The 25,741-nt window shown below is 41.0% G+C and overlaps 1 protein-coding gene across 1 annotated transcript in view; it reads left to right on the top strand.

Annotated features, from left to right (window-relative positions):
* TOM1 (target of myb1 membrane trafficking protein) overlaps window positions 1-25,741 on the top strand; it is a 227,634-nt gene that overhangs the window by 183,074 nt on the left and 18,819 nt on the right. The window contains exons 11-12 of the mRNA XM_089674236.1: window positions 575-695; window positions 24,138-24,213. Coding sequence (XP_089530362.1) covers window positions 575-695; window positions 24,138-24,213 — 197 coding nt within the window. The remainder of the gene's footprint in view (window positions 1-574; window positions 696-24,137; window positions 24,214-25,741) is intronic.

The following is a 25,741-nucleotide window of genomic DNA, read 5'->3' as shown; positions in this document are numbered from 1 at the left end:
AGTCTTGTGACTTCAGCAGAGCACTGGTTAAAGCTGGTAGGAGGAATTTTCTTTCTGCTCTAGGAGGATGTGAAACCTCTTACCCTCTGTCTGGACAGTGCTGATTGGTCCTGTGCTGATCACATGCACCCCCAAGAAAAAAAACAAAACTCTAGCAATACACCCCAAACTGAGCATGTGCATGTGACCACGGTTCAGTCTGTATCAGATGGTCATTTCAACAAGAGGAGGGGCAGAGAAGTAAGGCTCAAACAGCCCTTTTACACAATGCAGAAGATTAACCCCTTAGGTTCCACAGTGAGTATAATAAGCATGCTTTACTGCATATACAAACTGATTTTACTGTTGTGGGTTTAGTAACCCTTTAATTCTAACTGTATTAAATGGTGTTTTTGTATGCCTGGTGTTCAGCTTTACTATATCTGTAAATTCACTTTCTTGCTTACAGCCAAAATGTTTTATTAAATTATGATAAATATCTTTTAAGAGTTAAGCACTAGTATAACATGATGGATATTTTCCCCTCGATGGCAATGTAAGATGACTGTTTTGTTTTTTTGTTTTTTTTTTTCAGATGTTAGCTCTGGGTCTGTGAGCGTAACTCTTCAGTCTCTTGAACATACAAAAAAACCTGGGGATGACTTTGACATGTTTGCACTTACCCGAGGGAGCAATATGGCTGATCAACGCAGGAGGTGAGTGTGAGGGATTTGCTGAAACTCACAACTAGTAACAATATCATTTTGCAGCATTATTCCTCTATCTTACTATGTCTGATCAGATCTTGCGCAAATACAGCGGATTGTTTAAGAGAACCATTCCGGTTAAAAGAAAGAAGATGGAATTTTTTTTTTTTTTTTTAATAGATACCGTATTTTGCGGCGCATAAGATGACTGGGCGTATAAGACGACCCCCTACTTTTTCTGTTAAAATATAGGGTTTGAGCTATACTCGCTGTATAAGACTACCCCTCTTCCAACACGCACCAAATAAAAATGAAAAAACATCAGATTTGATTTCAATATTGTATGCTATTTCAGTATGGTATTCCAATGATGGGGTGCTATTCCTCCCACTGACACCAATGATGGGGCACGATTCCTCCCACTGATACCAATGATGAGGCATGATTCCTCCCACTGATACCAATGATGAGGCACTACTCCTCCCACTGACACCAATGATGGGCACTACTCCTCCCACTGACACCAATGATGGGGCACTATTTCATCCACTGACACCAATGATGGGGCACTATTCCTCCCACTGATACCAATGATGGGACACTATTCCTCCCACTGACACCAATGATGGTGCCCCATCATTAGTGTCAGTGTGTGAGAAATAGTGTCCCATCATTAGTGTCAGTGGGAGGAATCTTGCCCCATCATTGGTGTCAGTGGGAGGAATAGTGTCCCATCATTAGTGTCAGTGGGAGGAATAGTGTCCCATCATTAATGTCAGGGGGAGGAATAGTGCCCCATCATTGGTGTCAGTGGGAGGAATAGCGCCCCATCATTGGTATCAGTGGGAGGAATAGCGCCCCATCATTGGTATCAGTGGCAGGAATTGCACCCCATCATTGGTGTCAGTGGGAGGAATAGCGCCCCATCATTGGTGTTAGTGGGGGGAATATACCGGTGTATAAGACGACCCCCGACTTTTCAGAAGATTTTTATGGGTTTAAAAGTCGTCTTATACGCCGGCAAATACGTTATATAAAAATCTATATCTTTAATGCTTTTTTTCTCCAAGTGTGGCAGGTAAAGTAAGGCTCATGGCACCATTAATTAAAAACACTACCTTTGCTAATACTACTGCTGTGGAAATATTTACAGCATATATAAACCAAAAAACAATTGTCTACCATACTGCAGTACAGTGGTCCTTAGATGTAGCGCCTGTATTAGATTTGTTTTTCCATTTACACCTGATGATTCTACCAGTAACACATTTACACCCTGGTCACATCAGATGCGATTTGGCATGTGATTTGCAAATCATATGCCAAGTCGCACCCTATTGTCCACTATTAAAGCGGTCATACCGGTGTGGTTGCGACTTAGTCGGAGCGGCACCAATTTCTGAAGTCGTGCATGCACTACTTTTGCAATTTGCATAGACATCTGTGTCAGATGTCTTGCAAATCATACTGAAATCGGCAGGTCACCTGATTTTAAAATTGTACGACTTCACTGTAAGTCGTACGATTTCAAAATAGGCTTTGATGTGACAGGGGGTTACAGTCCTAAGATAACAATGCCCACTCGCGTGTTTCAGGAAGATAGAAACAAGATAGCATCACATAACCCTGGCTTTCTCCTATTGTCCTTGTGACGGTCCACCTGGCACCCCAACTGGGTAGCTCTTCCGACCAGTACCTCCTGACTTCCAAACCCTTCCAGAAGATGGATAGTTAATACCAGCTCTTTACCCCAAGCCTCAGACACTGACACACACTTTATACCCCCAGGGAGGACATTCCCCTCTTGCAGATTTTAGCATAGATAAGATACAATCTGTAAAAACATGACAATGCAACTTTTAAAGGTGAATCTAATTAACAGCTAAGCACCTAAACAAGTCTTATCAGTATGGCTAGTAGTCACAGGAATTCCCCACCCTGCCTTCCTTGTCTTTGTGCTGTTAAACATCCACAATAAGTCTTGATTAGCCAGGGCGTGCCCACCAGGATGCCCAGAAACCATTACACAGCCCCAGATACATAAAATACATTACCATACTGTTTTCTAAATGTCCCACCCCAGATCTTCTGGGATCTAGGTTACCAAATAGCACATCTTCAGCAGAAAACTATAAAAAGTTTATACAGTTGGTAGTAGCCAGGGCAAAATGGACAAATGCTGCATGTTTCAGCTCTTGAGGACCAGCCAAATCAAGATGAGAAATATGCTCAAAAAGTTCCATATCCTTTTGCTGGTGAAGGTGTCTGCATGATTTGTTCAACGCAATGTTCCCACAGATGCACCACTGTTCTGGGGACTTCCTGGCTGCATAATAGCAGTAGATACTCCTGGTCAGTCAAAGGGTTTCGGGACCTGGCTCTCATCCATGCTCTGACCGGAAGAAGCAGACAAAATCCCTGGTCTCCTCTGTGGGCCATAATCAGTGGGAAGAAGGCTAGCCCGTAGTCGCCTTCAGAAGCCCCTGTCCCAGTTAGGTCTGTCACAGTCCTTATATAGAGGGATGTGTTTCTGTAGTCCTCAGAGCTATCGAAGGACAATGTGACTGATAATAGCCAGCACTTGCAGAGAACAGAGGAAATTATCAGCTCAGTAGGTTTCTGACTAGATCAACAGGTGTTTTTTTATACTTCTGAAACAGATTTACCAAAACACTTTCAGTGGTATATTTATCAGAATAAAAGGGGCCAAATAAGCGAGGTTAATTGTGAAAGTTAATATGCTTTAAGCACTGCATCCCCAAACTTTCACAAAATTTAAACATTTTTATTTTGAGCTGAATTAAACTGTTTTGTGTGGCTCTCTCATTGAATTCAAAATTTAGTAGGTCATCTTCTGCTTGATTAGATATACAAATTCACTTCTGAGCAGTGCTAGTTACCATGGCTTCTGTCACTAGTAGTATTTATAGCTTAGTGCGTAAGCAGTGCCACTAATGCCATATTATTCAACATTAGTACTTCTGTACATATAGCTAAGCACCATGTTTGGTCTACAGGGTTCTGTTCATTTTATTTTTCCTTACCAAAATTTAGTAGCCCATTCTGGGAACTTGCTGCTCTGATAATGGGAAAGACTTCAAATGGTTCTAAAGCCATTTCCAAAGACATGGCTTTTTACCTTAATGCATTCTCTACATTATGGTAAACCTCTTCCTAATAGCAGTATTGCCCCCTCACCCCCCTAAATATGCACCGGAGTCCCTGCTCAATCCAGTGCTGTGTCCATCTGTAGCGGTTCTCTCCTCTCTCCCAGCATTCACCGGACAGAGAGACCGTAATGGGAGCCATTGGCTCCTGCAGCTGTCAATAAAGTCCTGTAAGAGGAGAGCAGGGGGCAGAGCTGATCTGCTCTTTGTCTCTCTGTGGACTCATACAGCTCAGCTCCGGAGTGAGCCAGCACATCTGCCCCTATAGCAAGCTTCTTGCTATGGTGGCAGACACTGAAGAGGAGGCACTGAGAACTCAAGCAGGGGACCCCAGAAGAGGAGGTTCAGGGCCACTTTGAGCAATGGAATGGTAGGCATAACCTTTATTATTTAAGGAAAAAAAGCTTTTATACCTGCTGTCAGATACTAAAGTGTGATCTGGTACAACTAGAGAAGAAGTGTTGTTGCGTGCAGAGAGTAATAGCACTTCTTTTCTGGCAGTCCTGACTTGTCACAGAATCATCGATGATCTGAGTTGGATGATATTCCACACATTGTGAAACACCACAAATCACTAATATTTTGGACACATGCACACAAAATTCTTTTCATTTTTCTTAAATATCCTGATGTCTATAAATAATTTAATATAATTCAGTCTCTCACAACTACCAAAGTTTTGGTTCAAAGGCAAAATAAACCCTCTGGTGAACTCTAGGTGATTTTGCCACACAGAAGGGAAAAAATTAATTCCCAGGAATAAAATTTCCTGTTAGGCTTTAATAATTATAGTTTTGATGGTTCTTATTGGAAGCTCATCCAGTCCTCGTTTGTAATCCAATTTTGTTTTTGCCCTTGTTGCCTCATGCAGTAAAGCATTCCGCAGGTTAACCACTCTAACCATTTAGAAACTTGACTTAACTTGATAGAAAAGTATTCTTTCTATCATGTGCAATTGAGGTCCTTTTTGTACAGTTCTTGGGATAAAAAGTTTATTTACCAAATATTTTAGTGGTTTTGGATATATTTAACATATTTCTCCCCGAAGTGGATGTAGCCAATTTTTCAAAAGTAGAACTACAAGGTCCAGCATTATTCTTGGTACATATGTCAGTATTTGTCCTATAGTAGTTGTAAAGAAGTAGTATGGCATATTATTGTCTTAGTTGTACAGTACAGGATCATTACTCTTAAACGATTGGTTACATGCAGCTACCTTCAGTTGAGAGAATGCAGCAGGGACATTTCCCTATGTAACCTTATCAGCTATCCTCCGTTTTTTTTTCTAGTGCCCTTAGTTGATGGACCTCTTCCTTCTAGTGAGAGACACTTACATCTTTCTGATAAAGGTTTTCTGTCTAAGGTGATCCTTCCGTCAAGATTTCTGACTGCTCTGTAGCCACTATAATTCCTTCTACAGCTTCCAGACTGGTTGACTTCTCTGTTAAGCCTTGGGAGACCGCATTCAGACCCTGCCCCGGCTGCAGAAGCAAGGCTGGCATGTAATGGTGCTTCAACTACTGGATCCTACGTGGATACTCATCTTGGCATGTGGTGCATTGTGTTGAGGTAGGGTGCAAAGTGCTGTACAGGTCCAGGCACTGGGGGTATGCCCAGTATGGAAGGAAGCCAGGATTGAGTCTGATGCTCTTATTCCTGCCCAGTAAGATTGACTTCTGCTGTGCGGTGCTGTGCTAACACTCTATCCAGTAGTCGCTGCCTTGGACAGGGAGCCCCAGTAAAAATTAGCACCATTTTTGTTAGGGCACATTGTCTTTTGATTGTCACAAAGCACAGTTTTGCTTCCGGTCAGCTTACTGGGCTTGCATGTGCCACTTATCTTTCTTTTCGGCTCACCTCTCAAAAGCCAATAGTGGCTCCAGCTGCATGGCACAGCAATCCCTGTGCCTTACCTTGGTTATTATACAGGATTATTATTATACAGGATTTATATAGCGCCAACAGTTTGCTCAGCTCTTTACATTATAGTGGGAGACAATACAGTAACAATACAGTTCAATACAAGAGGGATTTGAGGGCCCTGCTCCTTGGAGCTTACAATCTAGGTGGGAGGGGTAAATGGTACAATAGGTAATATCTGTGTGGGATGGAGTGGTTGGAAGAGTAGAGGATTCCAGTATTAGCAGAGGGCGGGATAGGCTTCTCTGAAGAGAGGTTTTCAGTGATCGCCTAAAAGTCAGTAGAGTAGGCGATAGCCTGATAGATTGGGGTAGGGAGTTCCAGAGGATGGGGAAACCCTGGAGAAGTCCTGGAGACGAGCATGGGAGGAGGAGACAAGGGAGCTAGAGAGTAGGAGGTCTTGCGAGGAGCGGAGAGTACGGTTTGGGTGATATTTAGAGACAAGATCCGTTATGTAATTTGGGGCAGTGTTATGAACAGCTTTATATGTCAAAGTTAGTGTTTTGAATTTTATCCGTTGGGCAACTGAGAGCCAGTGGAGGGATTGGCAGAGAGGGGTGGCAGATACAGAGCGGTTGGTAAGGTGGATGAGTCTGGCAGCAGCATTCATGATAGACTGAAGTGGGGATAGCCTGCGATGAGGTAGGCCAATGAGGAGGGAGTTACAATAGTCGAGGCGTGATATGACAAGGGAGTGAATAAGTTGCTTAGTGGTTTCCGGTGTTAGGAATGGTCGTATCTTGGAGATGTTGCGGAGGTGAAATCTACATGATTTTGTCAGCGATTGGGGCTGGAAGGACAGATGGGAGTCTAGGATTACACCTAGTACCCTGGCATGAGGGGAGGGACTGATGATTGTGTTATCGATCTTGATGGTGAAGTCAGTGGAGGTGGCATGGGCTGGGGGGAGTTTGAGGAAGTGGAATGACATCCAAGCCGATATGTCACTTAGTAGGCTAGTGATGCGAGTGGAGACTGAAGGGGTGAGGTGAGGGGTAGACAGATTTGCATGTCATCAGCATAGAGATGGTAATTGAAGCCGTGGGAGTTTATCAGTTGACCAAGGGAGGAGGTGTAGATGGAGAAGAGAAGGGGTCCAAGTACAGAACCTTGAGGGACCCCTACAGAGAGAGGGAGTGAAGAGGAGGTGGCAGCGTTATAGGTAACACTGAAGGAGTGCTGCGATAGATAGGAGGAGAACCAGGAGAGAGCGGAGTCTCTGAGGCCAAGAGAGTGTAGTTTTGTGAGGAGGAGGGTTCATGAGCAGCCTACAGTGCCTGGCACAGGTACCACTTGCCACAGCAGCAAAGGTTGTGAGCAACCCTCTGGGGACACCTTTTGCGTTGCACATACTAGATCACTAGTACAAGGAGAAGGGTTCAGATGGCCTTGCTAGCTCAGACTCTGCACATTGTCCTATGGGTGGTAGTCTATTTCTACAAGTCCCCTGAGCCCTCCTTCTCTTCCTATTTATTTAGAGGGAACGTTCTATCACAGAGTCTGATTTCATGGGCAGAATTTTTGGCCTTATAGTGGCCATTGATCACAGGAGTTCCAAGCAAGCCCCTTCAGTCTCATCTCTTTATTTGGAACTGGACTTTGAGGCAGACCTACTCCCTGAGGAGGACGCTGAGAAAAATCCCCCCCACTCCTAAGGAATGGGATCAGGAAGTGCCCTGAGTTGAAATTTCATCTGAGCCTAAGGCTCTTAAGGATACCGTTGCTACTCTTATTGACATTTTTTTCTCAAATTGTCTTCCAGGACAGCATAGGAGATATAGGCACCTCCTCCAACAGGAAAAGAAACGCTATCACCAAATAGACTTTAAAAGGAAGTCCTTCTGCTGAACTGGTCAGTTTGGTTTTCCCTTTGGCCAGTGGAGATGTGTTGCCTAGAACCTGGGTGAGGGAGGTCTTTCTCTAGCTACCCTTTTCTTGCATCCATACATTTATCTGCATTGTTCCCCTGGGAGCAGCTGGTAGGGTTCTCTTTTAGATTCCCCTTGAGAAACCCCCTCCTCAGTATGGGAAGAAGGTGACCTTGGTTGCCTTTCTCCTTCTGTGGCTGGTAAAGGCCATGTCTTCAAGCAGCACACCCCATTGACAGGGACAAGCACAGGCAGTGTGGGTTCCTAGTGTAGGTACGTGCATTGTCTGCACTGTAGGGCACTTTTTGGCATGGGCTTACGCAGTAGCTGAACTGGCTTTGTGGCCTGACCATGTTCCTGTTTGACCGGATGATGGCGGGCATTATTCCCGTATGGGGTGAAGTCATTTCCAGGTGGCAGAGGCTCTAGTTCCAAGCTTCGTTTTCAGCCCAGGGGAAGGGCTGGCTGGTGTCTTAATGGTGGATCCTTTCAGCAATGGCTGTCAGGATGCTACCACTGGAGAAGTTAGTACTGCATTTTGGATTTTTCAATGCAAACTGCAGCTCAGGCAGATACAGACTCCCTTGGCATCAGCAGGACACAGGTAAGTTAGAGGTTGCTTTACCTACTTGTGTTTGTACCTAGCCTCTATTCTTTCACCTGGGGCCCCTTGGTGTCGGGTTTAATGTGTCTTAGAGGAAATTTGGTGGTTCTGACTGATTTCCTTTTGTGACTGGTTTATATAATAGCTCCTGAGAGAGGAACAAGAATCAGTGCTTATAGCAACTTCCTCCACAGTGAAAGAGGAATTCATGGGTGTTTGACTTGCCTTCCTACACATGGTACAGTCTGCAGACTGTTAACACAACCCAGAGCTGGCAGAATTTTCACCTCCACCTGTCAGAGCATTCTATTATCACTAAAGCAGAGCTGGAGAGGCTGAATTTTAAAACTTCTCAGCTGTAAAGGAGTGCCTTGTTAGCTGGTATAATATGGCGTTCACTCACTTGGGGTTTGGACTGTATAGACCTCATCTATTTGGTTATGTGGGGTGACATTCACAGATCCTTGCCATACATGTTCTTTGAGATCGAGATCTGTCTACTGTGGTAGGGTTACTGCATTAGCACAAGATAAGATATATGGAGGAGAGCCCCCATAGAAAAGAATGTACTCTTATGTGACCCAGGTGGTTTTAACGATACAAAAAAACCTTTATTGATTCACATATTACACATACAATAAGGAACAGAAGTATTTGAACACCCTGCAAGTTCTCCCACTTAGAAATCATGGAGGGGTCTGAAATTCACATTGTAGGTGCATTCCCACTCAGAGACAGAATTAAAAAAAAAAATTCAGGAAATCACATTGTATGATTTTTAAAGAATTTATTTGTCTTGCACTGCTGAACATAAGAATTTGAACACCTGAGAAAATCAGTGTTAATATTTGGTACAGAAGCCTTTGTTTGCAATTAGAGGTCAAACGTTTCCTGTAGTTCTTGACCAGGTTTTCACACACTACAACAGGGATTTTGGCCCACTCTTCCACACAGATCTCCTCTAGATCTGTCAAGTTTCGGGGCTGTCGCTGAGCAACACGGAGTTTCAGCTCCCTCCTAAGATGTTCTATTGGATTTAGGTCTGGAGACTGGCTAGGCCGCTCCAGAACCTTGATATGCTTCTTACGGAGCCACTCCTTGGTTATCCTGGCTGTGTGCTTCGGGTCGTTGTCATGTTGGAAGACCCAGCCACAACCCATGTTCAATGCTCTGATTGAGGGAAGGAGGTTGTTGCTCAAAATCTCACAATAAATGGCCCCATTCATCCTCTCCTTAATACAGTGCAGTCGTCCTGTCCCCTTCCTTCGCAGAAAAGCACCCCCAAAGCATTTTTACCACACCCATGCTTCACAGTAGGGATGGTGTTCTTGGGATGCAACTCATCCTTTTTCCTCCAAACACGACGAGTGAAGTTTAGACCCAAAAAGTTCTACTTTGGTCTCATCTGAACACATGACTTTCCTCCATGCCTCCTCTGGATCATCCAGATGGTCATTGACAAACTTCAGACGGCCTGGACATGTGATGACTTGAGCAGGGGAACCTTCCGTGCAATACATGATTTGAAACTATGATGGCGTAATGTTCTACCGACAGTGACCTTTGAAACTGTGGTCCCAGCTCTCTTCATGTCATTGACCAGCTCCTCCCTTGTAGTTCTGGGCTGATTCCTCACCTTTCTTATCCGTGATACCCCACAAGGTGAGATCTTGTATGGAGCCCCAGTCCGAGTGAGACTGACAGTCGTCTTTAGCCTCTTCCATTTTATAACAATTGCTCCAACAGTTGATCTATTTTCACCAAGCTGCTTGGCAATTGCCCCGTAGCCCTTTCCAGCCTTGTGGAAGTCCACAATTTTGTCTCTGGTGTCTTTTGACAGCTCTTTGGTCTTGCCCATGGCAGTAGTTGGTGTCTGAGTGACTGTGGGGTGGACACGTGTCTTTAAAGAGCTCACACAGGTGCTACTAAGTTAGATTGAGTGGAGTAGAGGTGGCCTTTTTAAAGGTACAGTAACAGGTCTTTGAGAGCCAGAATTTTTGCTGTTTCTTAGGTGTTCAAATACTTATGTTCAGCAGTGCAAGACAAATAAATTCTTTAAAAATCATACAATGTGATTTCCTGAATTTTTTTTTTAATTCTGTCTCTGAGTGGGAATGCACCTACAATATGAATTTCAGACCCCTCCATGATTTTTAAATGGGAGAACTTGCAAAATCTGTTCCTCACTGTATGCACAAGCATGTACAAAAATTGAAAATAGTCTCCACCCATCACCATTAAAATGACATCTTTGTCACTTAACTAGGAAAGCCCGGGAGGGATGTAAAATTGTAAGATGTCAGTCCCCAAAATGGTATATCACAAGGCTTGCATTCACCACCACAAAGTCATCCCATATGACCAAGTAAAGAAGATGTGTGGAGGCCGAGCACAGACATAGCCAATAGGGAATAACTAATCCTAAAGAGATGAAGTCATGCATAGAAATCAATGTTTGTATCAATCGAGATTATATAATTACAGAAATTCACCACTTAAATTAGGAACTCAAAAACCTAAAAGTCCTACCACCCTCATAAAGGTTGTGCTATGAGTAATTTCAGAGGGACAAGATCCTAACTTGGAATCAATAGACTAATAGATGTTCCAGGCAAACCAATCAGTAAGGAAAACGCCCTCCGGCTGATCGATGTAGTCAGTCATAAAATTAATTTGCAGGAGGAGGTCTGTGTGAAAGACATTATAAAGTTGAACAGACTCAGCATGGATGTTCACTCTGATTGTAATTTAATTAACTTGTCTCCAAGTGAAACCATCAGTCCACCGCATCAGCGGATAGTTAGTTTGTATCGTGGGAAAGCAATCCACTCTCAGTGGCTCATCCAGCAAAGACCATCAGAGGGCTGTCACCCTCATAAAGACAATGCTGTAAGTAATTTCAGACAAAGTCCTGACTTAGAATCAATAGACTGATAAATGTTCCAGACAACCCAGTCAATGGGAAAAATACCCTCTGGCGGGTAACTTTAGTCATTCATGAATTATTATATGGAAGGAGGTATGTGTGAGGGACATGGATTGTAAAGTTGAACAGATCAGCATGGATGTTCATTCAGGTTGTGATTAAACAAATTGTCTCCAATTGAAAGCATCAGTCCACCGCATCAGTGGATAGTTAGGCTGTATGGTGGGAGAGCAATCCACTCTCATTGGCTCATCCAGCGGGGACCATTAGAGGGATCAGTTAGGTATAGTTAAAAATAAAGCCCACTTACATTGCTGCTGCCACCGCGATCCTGGCATAGTATGCACTAGGTCTCCACACTTCAGCCAACGCCTTGACAAAGCCTGTGTACAAGTTGAATGGGCGAAATGCGTCGACAGTAGCTCCTTCCTAGGATGCCCTCTATTGATGTCCAATTACACCAGTATAGCCTGCCAACCCTCTATGGGATTTGGTCAGTCTGTATGCATGGAGGTCTGGTTTTGCCCTGACCTGGAAGGAGTGCTCTGGGGATATTTGCACTTGGAGTGTTGGACTGTCCATGTGGGATCACCTGTCTTCAGAGGATGTTTGCCATTTGATATGGGATAATTGTTGATCCTCCCTTGGCTGAAGTGCGGAGACCTAGTGTATACTATGATTTTAAAGGAGGAAGATTATGAGAAATAAATGGGCAGGATTCTTTGTGAAGATGGAACTTTATAAGATTTTGAAAAAGAACCCAGTGAATGAATACAAGAAGGATCTGAAGGAACTAGTGAAGGGGAAGAAATGGAATGTCTTAAACAAGAAGGAAGTAGATTATTTAATACCATTCGCCTGTCAGACACCAGTCATCTACTGTCTTCCGAAGATGCATAAGAACAAAGATAACCCTCCCTGTGGGTCCATAGTGAATGGAATTGATGGCTTATGTGCACTGCTTGGAGACTATATAGACGGTCACATCCAACCTTTGGTTGAAAAAAAACAAGAGCTTTCATAAAGGACTCTAAGCACATGATACAAATCTTAGAGGATCTCAAGACTGGTAGTACCTGCACATTGGAGACAGCTGATGTTCATTCATTATATACCATCATTAGCCATGAACAAGCAGTGGAGGCTGTAAAATGGGCTCTAGATAGTCTTTCAGATCTTAAGAGGAATCACAAGAAATTTATCTTGGAATGCCTTAAATTTGGCCTAACTCACAACTGTTTTTGGTATGGATCAAAATACCAGCAAATGATAGGCATTGCAAAGGGGGCAACATTTGCCCCCAGTGTAGCCAACATTTTTATTTCCAAATGGGAATATGAGGTCATTTTTAATCAACTCAGGAATTGAAATTTTATAGGCGCTTCATAGATGATATGTTTGTTTGGGAAGGTGATTTGTTAAGTCTGGAGGATTTTAAGTCACACCTGAACAGGAATAACAATAATTTCATACTGGATTGGAAGGTTAAGGATCAGGAGATTGAATTTTTAGACCTACTAATTGATAAATGTTAGGGTTAGCACGAGAACTTTCTTCATAGCATATGATAGGAATGGCTGAATATTGAGTTTGATTTGAACTGCTCTATCAGCAATGTCTGATATTTATTCTCTCTCAGTATATTTTTAGTAGGTGTTTTTATCTATAATGGGTGCTTGTTAAATGTTAAATATTACATATATATATATATATATATATATATATATATATATATATATAGAGATATATATATATAGAGATAGATATATATATATAGAGATAGATATAGATTATATATATATATACAATTTTGTTTTCCTATAAGTTTTTTGTTTTTTTTTTTTAATTTTTTAATTCTATATCTGTTGATTTTATTTGGATTTTTTGAGGTATTTTTTTTTTTTTTAAGGTGGGTACTGGGGATATATGTATGCATGTTTATTTTGCCCTGGGTTGTGAAATGAGTGGTATACATATGAATTAAACATTGCTTATGTGGGGAGGGCTGGTCTAATGGACCAGCTCTGAACATACTCTGCTTAACCACTTATGCTTGATTTTGATTGTGTTATTATTCGGACATCCGGATTTAATTATGTTCTGTTGTATTTAGAGTGTAAATTGCTTGAGAGTGCCGTTTGTCAGTATCGAGGTCGGGTATTGATTAGACCCGACACACGATATTCTTGCTGTTTATGACTTGGTGCTCTATAGTCTGTCTTTGACAACATGGTGGCTTGTCAGTGAATTGGCTGCCATGGTGATTACACACACACACGCACTATTGCCAAAAGTATTGGGACACCTACCCTTACACGCACATGAACTTTAATGGCATCCCAGTTTTAGGCCATAGGATTCAATATTGATTTGGCCACTCCTTTGCAGGTATAACATCTTCAACTCTTCTGGGAAGGCTGTCCACACAGTTTAGGCGTGTGTCTTTGGGAATGTTTTTGACCATTCTTCCAGAAGTGCATTTGTGAAGTCAGGCACTGATGTCGGACGAGAAGGCCAGGCTTGCAATCTCCACTGTAATTACACCATAAGGTGTTCTATTGGGTTGTGCAGGCCAGTTAAGTTCCTCCACCAAGAATTTGCTCATCCATGTCTTTATGGACCTTGCTTTGTGCCCTGGTGCGCAGTCATGTTGGAACAGGAAGGGGCCATCCCCAAACTATTTCCACAAAGTTGGGAGCATGAAATTGTCCAAAATGTCTTGGTATGCTGATGCCTTAAGAGTTCCCTTCACTGGAACTAAGGGGCCAAGCCCAACCCCTGAAAAACAACCCCACATCATAATCCCCCCTCCACCAAACTTTACACTTGGCAAAATGCAATCATGCAAGTACCGTTCTCCTGGCAACTGCCAAACCCAGACATGTCCATTGGTTTTCCAGACAGAGAAGTGTGATTCATCACTCCAGAGAACACATTTCCACTGCTGTAGAGTCCAGTGGGAGAGTGCTTTACACCACTGCATCCGAAGCTTTGCATTTCACTTGATGATGTAAGGCTTGGATGCAACCTATTCCATGAAGCTCTGTACGCACTATTGCTGTACTAATCTGAAGCCCACACAATGTTTGGAGGTCTTTAACTATTGACTCTGCGGACAGATGGTGACTTCTGCGCACTATGCCCTTCATCATGCGCTGACCCCGCTCTGTCCTTTTATGTGGCCTACCATTTCGTTGGTGAGTTGTTGCTCCCAGTTGCTTCCACTTTGTTATAATACCACCAACAGTTGACCGTGGAATATTTAGTAGCAAGGAAATTTCATGGATGGACTTATTGCACAGGTGGCAACTTATCACGGTACCACGCTTGAATAAACTTCAGTGAACTACCACGGTGCTATGGGCAACAAGTTTAAAAGGCAAAACATCAAACCTATGTGGCTTACGGCTAAAGTTAAAAAAAATCACTAGATAATAAGAAAAGAGCTTTTATTAAATATAAAAATGAAGGAATGCGATCATAGTTTAAACATTACAAAGAATATAACAGAATATGCAAAAAGGAATTAAAGGCTGCAAAAATTGAAAACGAACGACAGATTGCAAAAGATAACAGGACCAACCCAAAACAATTCTTCAAATATATTAATAGTAAAAGGTCCGGTCCGAGCATGTAGGCCCTTTGCAAAATAATCTAGAGTGGGTGACTGGGGACAAAGAGAAGGCAAATTTATTAAATGCCTTCTTCAGCTTTGTGTGTACAAAGGAGCATGAGGGAGCTCTTGTCCATAATGGGCATGGTATTGACACAGCTCCAGTTGATCCACATTGGCTCACAGCTGATATGATCCAGAATAAAGGTGAAAAAAGCACCTGGATGGCATACACCCATGGGTCCTTAAAGAATTGAGCTCTGTAATTTCAAAGCCATGGTTTTTCATTTTTAGGGACTCTTTAATGACTGGCATAGTGCACTGGATTGGCATAAGTCCAATGTGCTGTCAATATTTAAAAATGGGTCAAACTCTTTACCAAGTAATTATAGACCTGTTAGTTTAGCTTCTATAGTTGGGAGGATACTGGAGAGTTTAATAAAAGACCACATAGATGAGTTCTTGCTGGAAAATAATATTTTAAGCAACAGACAGCATGGATTCATGAAAGAAAAAAGTTGTCAAACAAATCTGATTTATTTTTATGAGGAGGTGAGCAAAACCTTGGACAGAGGGGTGTTGGTGGACGTGGTATACTTGGATTTTGCAAAAGCGTTTGACACAGTTCCCCACACACGGCTAATGTGTAAGGCAAAGCCTATGGGGCTGGAAAAATCTATACGTAAATGGATAGAAGACTGGCTAAAAGATCATATTCAGAGTAGTGGTTAATGATTCATACTCTGGCCTAGGGTTTTCAGTGGTGTACCCCAAGGTTCAGTGTTGGGACCCTTATTTTTTTTTATATATTTATAAACAATATAGGGTCTGGGATTAAAAATACCATTTCAGTCTTTGCAGATGACACCAAGCTGTGCAGTGGAATAACGTGCTTACAGGATGTCTTCAACTTACAAGCTGACCTCAATGCACTGTTGGGCAACTGTGGCAAATGAGGTTTAATGTTGATAAATGTAAGGTTATGCATTTGGGGGATAAGAATATGCATGCATCATGCATACTAGTGGGAGTACAACTGGGGGAATCAATGGTGGAGAAGGATCTGGGAGCTCTGGTAGATCACAAGCTTAATAATGGCATTCAGTGCCAAGCTGCGGTTTCTAAAGTGAGCAAAATCCGCTCTTCTATTAAGAGGCATAGACTCCGGAGAGAGAGATAATTTTACTCCTGTACAAATCATTAATAAGACCTCATCTGGAATATGCAGTTCAGTTTTGGGCAGCAATTCACAAAAAGAACATTGGGGAACTGGAGAAAGTATAGAGAAGGGCAACCAAACTGATAAGAGGCATGGAGGAGATCAGCTATGAGGAAAGATTAGAGAAACTGAATGTATTCTCATTTGAGAAGGAGATTAAGGGGGGATATGATCAACATGTATAAATACATCAGTGGTTCATATAGTGAACTCGGTGTAGAGCTATTCACCTTGAAGTCATCACAGATGTAAGTGGGCACTCTTTACGTCTGGAGGAAAAGAAAGTTAATCTCCCAACACGGAAAGGTTTCTTCACAGTGAGAGCTGTGAAAATATGGAATAGACTCCCTCAAGAGTTGGTTCTGGCCAGATCAGTGGATTGCTTTAAAAAAGACCTGGATTTGTTCTTAGATACACAGAATATAACTGGATACTAACATTTATAGGTAAAGTTGATCTAGAGAATATCCGATTGTACATCCCATATGGCAAACAGATATTCTGACAGTTCTGCAGGAGGCCTGCATGGCTTCAGTGAACTACTGATTGCTGGTGCAATGCTTTCCAGGCTCGTGTAGATAAAAATAATAAATGTATTATTTTTGTCTAACAGGTGAACTTATCCTTTAGGATTTAGAGAAGAGTGGACCTCCAGAGGTGTGTGCAAACCTGGTAACCAACTGAAAGAAACATCTTACCTCTGTGCTTGCCAACAAGGGTTTCTCCACCAAGTACTAAGTCTTGTTTTGCTTGTGGATCAAATACTTATTTTACTCACTGAACTGCAACTCAATTTATAACATTTTGTATCATGTGTTTTTTTTCTGGATTTCTGGTTCATATTCTGTTTCTATCATTTAAAATACACCTATGATAAAAAAATTATAGACCCTGCATTTCTTTGTAAGTGGACAAACTTACAAAATCTGCAGGGGATCAAATAATTCTTTTCCCCACTATATATAGTGTGATGCTGGTCACATTCATTAGCCTTTGAGGAAGCCTTGAATGCACGAGACTAGTGGTAAGGTCATCACGGTGATGAGTCTGGATGTCATATATTGGAATATGGATGTGACAAGCCTGGTTTTATCTGCTGAAATGTGAGGTTTTCTTTTTCTTTTTTTTTTAATCATTTTCAATAAAAATCACGAGAATGATCTGCACTATCAGTGTCTTTTTGCTTCCCATTTGTACACGTAAATAAAGCACAGTTGGCCTCTTTTTATTAGTGGGGGTCCAACAATTAAGGTGAGCTGATACCCATAAGGTGGGGTGAAGGGCACTCTGTTGTACATGATGTGGAAACTGGATCTTCCTTGCACTTTCCGAAGATCAACTTAATTGCAGTAGGAAATTGAATTGTTTATGGGACTTTATTTACGGATTTTTTTAATGGAATTTTTTTCTCTACCACTGTTGCACTTTATATTGACTTTGGAATGAATATATATATAATATCACAGTGACACATGGATTGATTGTTATTTTTAATCATTTACATGGTTCAGTGCACATTTTTTGTATTGAGGTTTGATCCACTCATTTATTGATGCATGTTGAGTGGTGTCTGTCCTGTACCCCAATGGTATACCTCTTCCATGACTTCATGTGTAGATGCTGTGATAGTTTATATTGCTGCATTTATGTAGTGCTCATCCTTAACTACAACTTATGTTTTTTACAAGCGTATAGCCATACTTTTTGCATTGTGCGGATTGTCTGCTTTTGTGGTAATCCTTATGAATGCCTTTGATATGTTGCCATTCTGTATTTTAAGTCAATGCAGGCTTCATACCAGTCTTTTTGTCTAACTGCTAGTTGATTATACTTATACTATTTGTTAATGGTTGTCAGTAACCTTGATAGTGTTATGTACATTGCTACCATTATACTCCCCCCACAAATAAGTGTGCATTTGGAGACTTATTGCAGAGGAATCTTGGTATCCCCTAACATTTTCTGAAGTACTGAAGTTACATTTACATTTAGGCCAGCACTCTACTGCTGTTTTTGGTGACAGTAGGTGTACAGTAGCTTTAGGGTATCAGCAATGCCACCATGACAGAGATTTATTGGGCATGTGTTTGTTATTCGTGCACAATGGGGGTGGGGGCATGGGTCCATTCATTTACAATGATGTAGGTGGTGGAAAGTAGCTGGATGTATGCTTTTGCAGCAGACCTTTATGTGCTTATATTTTTGTATAGGGTGTTTGTCTCCTCCATCACTCTGACCTTGTCAATCCATGTATGATGTGTTGTGGCTAGTCTGTTTCAGCTTGCATGCAAATAGTTATATTCCATTTTCTTCATTTATATGCTTTTTTGTCTACAAATATATGTTGCGCTCCTAAATATTTCTAAATAAATAATAATTAAATTATTACCATTAAATTAACTCAAATTATGATACAAATAACTAATAAAAGTGTATAAATACCAAAAAATATTTAAATAGATAATTTCAACTAATCAATCTCCTCCAAATAAATATCAAAATAATTCCACATGAAATACTCCTCTAAAAAAATATTTTACCAAGTGCTCATAAATCATCTATTAGTGACATGATGTACTTACTAATACCCTCAATTTCATTTATATTCATAATACCCTAATTTAATATAATAAAAACATAATAAACCAACTAATAACCCTCAACTAAATTTATTCAATGGGACTATTATTTTGATGATATTTGGATTCATACTAATCACTACTAATTATTTATGAGCATTTGGTTATTTTTATTTATGGGGGATCATTTAAATGCGTTTTAGTTGAGGGTTATTAGTTGGTTTATTATTTTTATTATATTAAATGAGGGTATTATGAATATAAATGAAATTGAGGGTATTAGTAAGTACATCATGTCACTAATAGATGATTTATGAGCACTTGGTAAAATATTTTTTTAGAGGAGTATTTCATGTGGAATTATTTTGATATTTATTTGGAGGAGATTGATTAGTTGAAATTATCTATTTAAATATTTTTTGGTATTTATACACTTTTATTAGTTATTTGTATCATAATTTGAATTAATTTAATGGTAATAATTTAATTATTATTTATTGAGAAGTATTTAGGAGCGCAACATAAATTTGTTGATATTTCCAACACAGTTGTAGTTATGTGTTTCATGTTTGCGATCCTCTAGTAATTATCACACCTGTAGCTCGCAAGTCACTCTGATTCATCTATATGCTTTTTTGTATTCTACATACAGCAATGAGCACAAGTATCTGAACTAAATAGACCGCTCATTAAAACTCTCCATTTAACCTTATTACATTGACCACACAGGCTTTAGGTGTATTCCTATATCCCTAGTTGACCAGAGCCTCAATAGGGTTTAGTTCTTTTATATCTGAGTATGATTTTTTGGAATCAGTCCTGTGTGCTTTGAGCTCCTATTTTCTTATGTGGCTTAGACTTTTTCCTGCAGTTTGGTCTCCTGCCTTGCTTTTCTTTCTGTTGAGAATTTAATAAAACATGGTCCACCATGTCTTTGATATTTATCAGCCCTGTGGTAGGAGACATGTCAGATTTTTTTTCTTTAATTGCCCCTCCCTAGTTTGGTAAGTTCTCACTAATCATCTCATATGCTGTCCTGGCAGGTGATTTGGGAAATCCGGAGTTAGACTTGCAGGTAACTCTATTTCTACGAGTCTTCCAGGACAACAGGATTCCCGTCCTTGTGTTATGCGCTTTCTGTTCTGTTCAGGTTTTCTCTTTCGGCACTTGTTTAAAACTGACCAATTTGGCAGAAGAACGTCCTTTTAAAATGTTTTTAGTGATGTGTTTCCTGTTCCTGTCTGAGGAGGTTCCAGGACAGACTCCTAGAAATAGAGCTGCTGGTAAGTCTTAACTCCAGATTTTAGCATTATGGTAGCCTGAATCTGCTGACCCCAAGTTCACTTGCATGGGGTCCCTTGGATTGTGTAAGCCTGCTAATTTCTTTCCAGTCCACTAGCTCATAGTGTTCATCCTGTATGGTGTCTGGCCTCACCCAGAATGTTTTGCTCAGCAATATCGTATGGAGAAGAGCTTCCTGCAAGATTGGATGGTTCCTGTAGAGTATGCCCTTGCACTAAGCCTGCACATACCTCCCCAATCCTCCCCCCCCCCTCCCACGCTGCCAGACAGAACTTTGTTCTGCTCATCTCTTCTGTTTAGTGCATGCAGGTTTCAGACCTGCCGCCTGCTATTCAGAGCACAGAATGACTGTAAACCATCAGTTTGTGTGGTCAATGATTGCAGCAGGAGAAATGGGCTTTCATTCATAAAAACATAAGCCGACAACAGCACAATCGAAGTACTAGACTAATCTGTCTCAGAAATATGTAATAGCTGGTACTATTGTCAGCTTGTTTCTTTGTGAATGAAAGTCTTTTTCAGCAGCTGCAGTGATATACCACTCAAGCTGACAACTCTTTCCATTCATGTAAACAGCACGCTGAAGGTACAGACTCTGTATGCACTAATCAGGTGAGATCGGTAGACAGCGCTGCAGAATGGAGAGGGGGCAGCGCTCAGCACTGGCTGTAAACCTCTCATGGACGCACCTATATTTTTAGTCTTCTCGAGGAGTTGAGCTACAGCTAGCATTGACAGATACAGTATTTCTTTTATTCAACATCCACTGTACAGATTTTATTGGGGCGAATACTATATGCACAGGGACTCCTTGTGGTAGTTTTTCTTTAGGGCCCCTTTCCAACTGTCCATTTTTTTTCTGTCCATTTTTCATCCATTCGTTGATGGATTGGTTGAAAAACAAACAGCAATCCATTCCTATGCACAAACAGATGATCATCCATTTGCATCCATATTCGTTCAGGTTCGTTTTTGTTTTGTTTTTTAAATGGAAGGCTCCATCGAGGTCCAGAATGGATGTAAATAGACAACAGACTGTTTTTTTAATTGGTTGTTTAAAGCCAGCATACAGCTCAGCTTTTGGCAAGTCCTTTATTTAAAAGAGAAAGTCCCCATCCTTCAACCACGTCATTCAGCAATGTAAGTCTATGTCAGTCACAATTAATGACAGACGCTGACCACTTCCTAACTCCGAATAACAGCTCTGCTTCCCCCTCTTGCTGAAGTAAAAAAAAAAGTTTGGTACAGATTGAAGGTGGGGGGAAGGGGGGGACACCTCACGACCTGCTTGTTGTTGTTGTTGTTTTTTTTTTTAACCACCTCCCACCCGCCATATAGTAATATGACAGACGCAAGGTGGTTCTCTCGTTCTGGGAGGATGTCATATGACGTCCTCTGAATCTCACCGCGCATGCACAGCTCAGGGAGTGCGTGGCGATCGGCGGTGCGCTGTGTCCCTCGGACACAGCGGATCACCGATCACAGAAAGAGCCGACGATGTCGGCTCAGTCATGTAATCAGCTGTGTCCAATCACTGATCACATGTAAACAGGGAAATCCGGTTATCGGCATTTCTCTCCTCTCAAGCTGTCACGCTGACAGCTCGTGAGGAGAGGAGAGCCGGTAATCGGCTTTCCGTGGAAGGGACATGTACACTGATGATCAGGGCACTGATGATCACTGTGCCCTGATGATCAGTGTAGCCACAGCAGTGCCACCTCAGTGTCCATCAGTGCCACATCATTGCCACATATCAGTGCCTACCAGTGCACATCAATGCCACATATCAGTGCCCATCTGAGCTGCCTTTCAGTGTCACCCATCAGTGCCAGACAGTGCCACCCATCAGTGTCAGTTAGTGTCACCTATCAGTGCTGCCAGTCAGTGCCGCCTATCAGTGTCGCTTAACAGTGCCAGTCAGTGCCGTCTATCAGTGCCATGTATCAGTGCTGCCTTTCAGTGCCCATCAGTGATGCCTGTCAATGCCCATCAGTGCCTCCTCATCAGTGCCTCCTCATCAGTGCCCATCACTGCAGCCTCATTAGCGCACATCAGTGAAGGAGAAAAATCACTTATTTACAAAATTTTATAACAAAAACTAAAACATTTTTTTTCAAAATTTTCAGTGGTTTTTGGTTTAAGAAAAAATAAACCCAGAGGTGATTAAATACCACCAAAATAAAGCTCTATCTGTCACAAAAAAATGATGAAAAGTTCATATGGGTACAGTGTTGCATGACCGCGCAATTGTCACTCAAAGTGCGACAGCGCTGAAAGCTGGAAATTGGCCTGGGCAGGAAGGGGGTATAAGTGCACTGTAGGCTTGTGGTTAAATGTATTTTAATGCCAGCTGTTTTTACATTTTGCTGATGCCAGGGATGAGTCATGATTGCTAAGGACACTGGTGGGAGGATGTAAAAACAGATGTAAACTGAATTGAATTCTAATGTAAAACTGATGTGCTATTTGCAGTATGTTTAGTATGTATGTAGTTGAGACTATTGTGCTGTTAACAGCTGATCAGAACAGAGCAGCATCATGTGCTGTCAGAAGCAGGTCAGGCCTAATTGCTCAGTTTTCAGCTCTGTTCTCTGTATTGAAAACTAACAGGATACATAGAATGTCCAGTAAAATGAGAGATATCAAGCCCCTTAATCCCTTTCAGTAATAAAAGATCAGATTAACATTTTAGTAATCACATTAATACAAGATGGTAGCTGGCATTTTTGTAGTAGGTCTGCACTGTACAACCCTAATTCCAAAATAGTTGGGACATTGTGTAAAATCTACATAAAAACAGAATGCAATCATTTGCTGAAAAATAAACCAAGAAACTACCATTTTAAGAAAAAGAAACGTAATTTTGAAATTCATGGCAGCAACACATCTCAAAAAATTTGAGACAGGGCCATATTTACTGGGGTTTACAATTTAGTTTAAGATAAGTAGATATTGTGTTTGCAGTGTGGGTGTGTATGTAATATTTATTTTGTGTGGTGTATGTATGTGTGTATAATTATTTTAAGCGTTATATATAATTTTAAGATGTTTTAAAATCTATAGTGATTTCAAGGTTCATGACACGCAGAGGTCTGCAGCTGTGTGTAGGAGAATGAATAGTGCTTGGTGTTGTAAATCAAAGTTCTATGTACTGAGAAACCCTAGGCCAGTCATGTGAGGTAACTGAAGGTGAAAGTTGACCCCTTATGAACATTACTCATTGAAGGGGAGTGAAAGCTGCTTTTGGGCACTTGGATGTTGATGGTGACATCAAATTACTCTCGTCTTGGTCTATATTCTATTTCTGACTCCTCTCTGGCGCACACATATCTTCCACAGGTCTCCTGCTGCTTTTCTGTCTGTATTGATCGTCTCTAGCTTCAAGGATTACAACTTTCGTTTGAACTTACATTTTTATTTCTGCCTCTTTTTTTTTTTTCATGTCACGCGCATGCACCTTTTTATTTTCATCCAACCGTTTGCTCTTTCTTAACATTGTTTTGCCTCTGGTTCTTTACTTGGACTTGTATCTGCCTTTTGTTAACCATGCACCTTTCTGAGCTGTGTGGCTGGTGCAAGCACTTAAGAGCTTTTGTACCATTCTTCCTGATTAGTGGCATGGTGGTGGGGATCTACTTTATCCTGGAGGCCATCGTGAACAGCGGACCTCTCTCTGACGAACATTTCTATGATCGGATTGACCTTCAGCAACCTAAAATAATCCCTTCATACCGTGGACTGAATCCAACTATATACAGCAGCCTCAGGTTGCCTACTGACATTAATCCTACACAGCAATTTACATTTGGCTTTGGATTGGGTTTTTCTCTTTCTTGGACATTAGCTCTTGTGGTGTTGTACTTTCAGGAAAGTTTTATTTTGCGGTTTGTGGTCAAGCTTTCCTCTTTAAATCCTGTAGACCATTGCTTGATTTAATCCATTCTGTCAAAGAACCTTGATAGCTTGTCTGACAGAAAATAAGTGCTGTTTAGTATGATCATCTTCATTCAAATCCAAGGTTACGTTTTGCTGTAATATGCTGTAACCGTTTATTGCACATCCATATATCAGAAACTTGTGGCCTTCTCCCACGTCTGTTGTTCCTTTTGTCCTTATTTGCTAAGTTTATAGTTATTATGCTTACATCTCTATCTCTATTTTTTTTTATATCACATATTTTTATATAATTTTCCCATTCTTTTATTTTTGCTTCCTTGTAACTGTATATCTCTTGACACATTTGTCTCAATCAGTGTGAAGTATGAGGATCCACAGGCTGCAGATGGTCTTGCAGGAGCCCTGGATACTCGACAGCAAAATACCGGAGCGGTATGTAATAATTCTATACATCTCTGTAAAACCACATAACCCAGCAGGCTGGTCTTCTCATGTCATTTAGGCTAAATCTATCTGATATTCCTGTCTGGTGTGGTTGCCAGTTTATTAAAGTTAGTTACATAATTAAATGTACTTTTTAAATGCAAGCAGTGTAAGTACCTGGATTTGACCCGGTAACAGCTTCTTGCAGTCCCTGTACTACAGGGCTGGAGTTTGAGAGGAATGATGTATGGACAAGAAGTGTGCTAAGAGTAAGCAGAGCAACAGAAAAATGAGCTCATCATTGTGCTGCTTCTCCTTCTGGCCAGTAACAAGCTAGAGCAGGCCCAGGATGACCTGCACTCTGAGAAAATGGGTTGAAGGACGCTGAACATCAGACTGATGACATATAGCAGCCGAAACAAAGTACTGTGGTAGTAATATGTGGCTTGAAGCTGTTTTTTGCTCGATGACTGACTGGATTTTGTTATTTAATATTTTAATTGACTATTTTTATATATTGCCATCTAGTTCAACCCATAGAGGAAAGGAAAACATAAATAGAATCCCTCCGAATACCCAATCCTATATCCATAGTTGATCCAGAGGAAAGCAAAAAAAAAAACCCCATTAAAGCATGATGCAATTTGCAGATTTTCCCTGAATCAACCTTCCGTATAAATGTTAGTATCCAGATATATTATGTGCATTTAGGAAATAATACAGGCCTTTTTTTAAAACAATCCACTGAGCTGGCCAGAACCAGCTCTTGAGGAAGTCTGTTCCACATTTTCACAGCTCTTACTCTAAAGAAGCCTTTATGTATTTGGAGATTAAATCTCTTTTCCTCCAGCTGTCCTTTTGTGATGACTTTAAAGTGAACAACTACACCGAGTTCACTATATGAACCACGGATGTATTTTATACATGTTGATCATATCCCCCCTTAATCTCCTTTTCTCAAGAGAAAATACATTCCGTTACTCTGTTTCCTCATAGCTGAGCTCCTCCATGTCTCTTATCAGTTTGGTTGCCCTTCTCTGCACTATTTCCAGTTTTGTTTCTATATCCTTTTTGTGCATTGGTGCCCAAAACTGAACTACATATTGTAGATCAGTGTTTCTCAACCTTTTTCCAGTCAAGGTACCCTTTAAAATTATGGACAGTCTTGAGGCACCTCATTCTAAAATGTGAAAAACTATTCTAATAGTTTTTTTTATAATGCAGCAACATCCACACATGTAGGACACCCAACATTAGAGGTGATTTATTCTTCCAAAGCAAAGGTCTTACTAATGATTTGTACAGGGGTAAAATGTCATGTCTGTCTCTCTCTCTCTCTCCCCCTCCCCCTCCCCAGTCCATGCCTGTTTTAATACAAGAAAGGATTTTGCTTGCTTTGGAATCGCAGTATGTTTGATGTATGCTTTTTTTTTGTTTAGCCCCCAAATGCATAACGTTACATTTATTAACATTAAACCTCATTTGCTATATAGTTGCCCAATTAAACAGTGCATTGAGGTTGGCTTGTAAGTTGAAG

This window comes from Staurois parvus, unplaced genomic scaffold (genome assembly GCF_062004578.1).
Source record: "Staurois parvus isolate SC_StPar_1 unplaced genomic scaffold, SC_StPar_1.0 ptg000149l, whole genome shotgun sequence".
In the NCBI taxonomy this organism is placed as follows: Eukaryota; Metazoa; Chordata; class Amphibia; order Anura; family Ranidae; genus Staurois; species Staurois parvus.
The sequence above is the reverse complement of the archived record's forward strand: the minus strand, read 5'-3'. Positions and strand labels throughout refer to the sequence as shown.